Genomic DNA, 3,873 nt, shown 5'->3' on the forward strand with positions numbered 1-3,873 from the left:
TGAGGATCTTACAGGAGTCATCAGGGCATACCCACCACCAAAAAGTCACGGATGACTGTCTAATGACCTCACTAAAACAATGGGCAAATTGCAGAAGCATTTCGGGGGAAATTAATAAATAAATTAGGGGGAGGATGCGGGGTGTCCCAGTTCCTGGGGCTTTGGAGGCCTTCCAGCTGATTCTATCTCCATAGTCTGGGCCCTTTAAGAATGTACCATTTCCTGGAATTCTAGAACAGAAGAGGTGAGAACAGGGTCAGCCAGGATGGCTTGGTACTTTACAGACTTGCTATGGCCAATGAGAGTTCTGAAGAGGAAAGGGAACGAAGCAGATTGTCAGATGATGGGCATGGCCCCCTCCAAGGGCACAAAAGGAAGAAAAGGTGTCACTGCCCACCGGTCCTGACACTCTGCAGCATTCCATCTTCCTGCCTAATCTAACAAACATCTTTAGCTTTTCGATAGAGCTCCTTGTGTTAGAATTTGCCAACCCAGTTATTTCTCTCTGACAATGAGTGAATTCAGTATAGTGGCCCATCACAATCTGTGCTCACTCGGCCTTTTGTCTGGTCAATTCAGGACAGAAATGGGAGGTTTTCTTTTTCTATTAAGTAGCTATGTATTGCATATTTAGGAAACATTTAATAGAGCGGGACTTTGAACTAACTTTTCTTTACTGAACCCTAACCTTACCCCCCAAATTTATATTACTAAAAGATAATAATAATAAGGTGTGGATGCTACAGACTGAAATTGAAAACTGGGTATTTGCTTTATATTTATCGGTAAGCTTTGCTTATTTGGAAGTCTTTCATGGTTAGGTTTAAATAAATCAACTTTCCCTTGCCTAAGTTATTTTTCTGACCTATCTATATACAAGGTGCGTTAAGTCCCATGTAGTAAGTTATAGTGGTATCATCTTGAATAGATTTTTTAAATGAGGGTCTAAAGTAGCAGTTTTACATTTTAATTAGTACCACCATAAGAACCACATGTAAGCTCTCCTGAGCTGACATGCACAAAGTAGGTGAAAATCATGTAAACAACATGACAAAATCAGATAAACATAATCCTACAGCCATGCAGTTATGCTAAAATTTGAATATAAGGCTCTGCATACAGAAGACTGCATAAGTGATGGTTGATTTATTTGTTCTCTAATATTTCGGGCTACTGCCAATAAAATGTATTTATTTAAACCCTTGAAAGCTAAGAGGCTTTCCTACTCAAGTCAGTAGACCCTTTACTATGAGACATACTTGAGAATGTCAGTCCTTCCCTTATTCAGAGAGACTCACATTCCACTGGTGGAGATTCCTTACATTATTTTCAGGGTGCATTAGGGTGTCTGGCAAATAATTGGCCAGGAAAGTAGGTAGTATCCTGGTCAGGTGAAGAGTATTTTCTGGTTCATAGACAGTGACCAGTGGGACCAGCTTCTATGGTACATCCCCAGGCATCATGCCAGAGTCTTGACATACATCATTTGCATCCTCACTTTAGTTCTATTTTGCAGATGAGAAGACTGAGGCTCAGCAAGTTTAAGAAAGGGGGATTTTAACCCATATCTGTCTGATCTCGTGGCCTAAGCTCCCTGCCCCGGATGCTGCCTGAGCTAAAGTCTCTTATGCCGTGTACAGGTGTGAACATACCATCAGCCCCAATTTTCCCGTCTCCATCATTATCTGCAGCCGCCATCAAGGACTTGGTTTCTGACTCGGTCAGTTCTCTAGCACCACTCTCAAACTTCTGGAGGAAAAACCTACAGGATAATAAAGATTGAGGGGACTGTGTTGAAAACCCACACACATTTCTATGCTTACCCCTTCCTCTTGAAGCAAACCGTCTGTTCCAACAGTTGCAATGATCAGTCAAGATCTTAGCAGGCAAAGGTTTCCTTCATTGTAGAGACTAACGGTGGGCATCTTGTTTTAAAACATCTTTCCAGGATTTTGTTATAAGTCCGTTTGCCCAAGAAAACCTCTAAGACTAATGAATTTTTGCACCCACAGTCTTTGGTGCCCGTGTTTAGTGTTTTGCGTGGGTAGATATGTGGTCCACCGACTCATGTTCTTCCCTTTCATAAGGATCTGCTCATGGCTGGACACTGAAGGATACTTAGGAGGCTGGCCCCACTACACCCCAGCCCCAGCTAGCAATGTTGGGGTGCCAGATAGGCTTAGGACAAAGCTTACTTCAGCTCTTCTTCATCCAGGTACCCACTCTGGTCGTTGTCTATGAAACGAAAAACGTCCTTCACCTGACTGGCTGACATCTTGGCGAGGCCCGATGTCTGGAAGAATTTTTGGGGTTCAAAAGTATCCGGGTCTGAAGAACAGAGAATGGGTTATTCTGATGCTCACTGGATTGCATTCTGTCTTTGGGCCGAAGTGCTGAAAACATAGGTTATTAAAAATACTACTTTTCATAATAGCATTGAGCTACAGGGACCGAGATTTTGAGTCAGCCAAGACTGGATGGCTTTGTGCTCTCATCTCCTTTCCCCTTCCCAGCTTTCCCTCTCCACTTGACTTTGTCCGTCTCCCCTTCTCTCGCCTCCTCTCCTCTGTGCCTCCCCCTGCTCTTTTTACTGACTGTGTATCCAAGATGCCAGCATCACTGGTCTAGTTGGTGGGAGAAGTGCAATCATGGGATTCAAACAGGCTACGTGGCATCCACCGATTCCTTTTTTTCACATTTAGTAAGTTTCTTTCACCTTACAGAAATGTGATCGTATGTTCAGATCTCATATTTTTATCATTGTAGTTATCTAGTTAATAAGTTTTTCTCTGATCCCATGAATTTTCAGCAAAGTTCACATTTTAATTTTTGTAGCTTTTCGGGAGGTAGAGGTACATGAGAGAAACCCACCCCTGCCTTGTTTCCACTTTACCTTGGCACTCCTGCAGGGCTGCTGCAATGTCATCAGCACTAAGGACATCTGTGATGCTCATTTTCCACCTGTTCACACAGAATAAACAAGATGTGGTGAATGGCAAGCAGAAACATGCACGTCTGGGGGGACCACAACCCCCCCACCCCCAGGCCCACAGAAAATGCAAATTTGTTGAAAAATTTTAAAATGTGATAAGCATAGTATTGTATTAAGAGCTGGGACAGAATATCCAAATAAAAACCAAATATCAAGAAGATCACAGTCCCCTGTGTCTCAGTGCCCTCTCCTGAATGGAGTTAAAGATGAAATTTAAAAATACAACCTAAAGAACAATTCGATTCTGTTTTCTTGTAAAAATTATAATTACATCATCGACCACTTACATAGGCATCTACAAACCATTCAGAAGTAAACCATGTTACAAATGCAATAGCATTTTAACACACCAGCCAGAGAAATGCAGTGTTGCAAATTCTATCTAGGGAAGGATAGAGCTTGGGCTGCTTGCAGACTTTATATGGAAGGGTTGCTATCTGTCCTGAAGGATGGGAATCAGAGACATCAAAAAACCCATTTACCAGAGATCAAAATCCATCCATGTGTCAACTCCATGGGAAAAGAGAATCTGAGCACAGCATGCACCAACCTAATATGAATGCGTGTAAGAAAGAAGAGTCTGGGGTCTGGTAGGTCCACCAGCTACTCACCGTTTTAGATTTTCCTCTAAGAAGAATCAGGGAAAAGAGTTGAAAGAGCCAAAAAAAAAAAAAAAACAGATGCGGTTTTGCTGCCTTACTGACCTACCTTATATAGGACTGAAAAAGCGATAGTAAGAACCTCTCAGATTTCCTTTTCAAGGATCAGGTGGAGGTAGCTCAGATGTCTTGCTTTACTAATTAAACCTCTTTTTTTTTTCTATTTATATCTCAAGGGAATGTGGGTGGGAACAGCCAATTTTCAAAAACAAACCTCAACAA

At 42.0% G+C, this 3,873-nt stretch overlaps 1 protein-coding gene across 1 annotated transcript; it reads right to left on the reverse strand.

The window, feature by feature from the left end:
- Positions 1-204: 204 nt before the first annotated feature.
- OCM2 (oncomodulin 2) lies at positions 205-2,954 on the reverse strand. Its single transcript, XM_065893139.1, has 4 exons — positions 2,894-2,954; positions 2,196-2,328; positions 1,653-1,762; positions 205-230 (listed from the first exon to the last, which is right to left on the reverse strand). Exons 1-4 carry the CDS (start codon positions 2,952-2,954, stop codon positions 205-207), a joined length of 330 nt encoding a protein of 109 aa, XP_065749211.1.
- Between the last annotated feature and the right edge of the window lie 919 nt (positions 2,955-3,873).

Source organism: Phocoena phocoena, chromosome 15 (genome assembly GCF_963924675.1).
Source record: "Phocoena phocoena chromosome 15, mPhoPho1.1, whole genome shotgun sequence".
NCBI classification, from domain to species: Eukaryota; Metazoa; Chordata; class Mammalia; order Artiodactyla; family Phocoenidae; genus Phocoena; species Phocoena phocoena.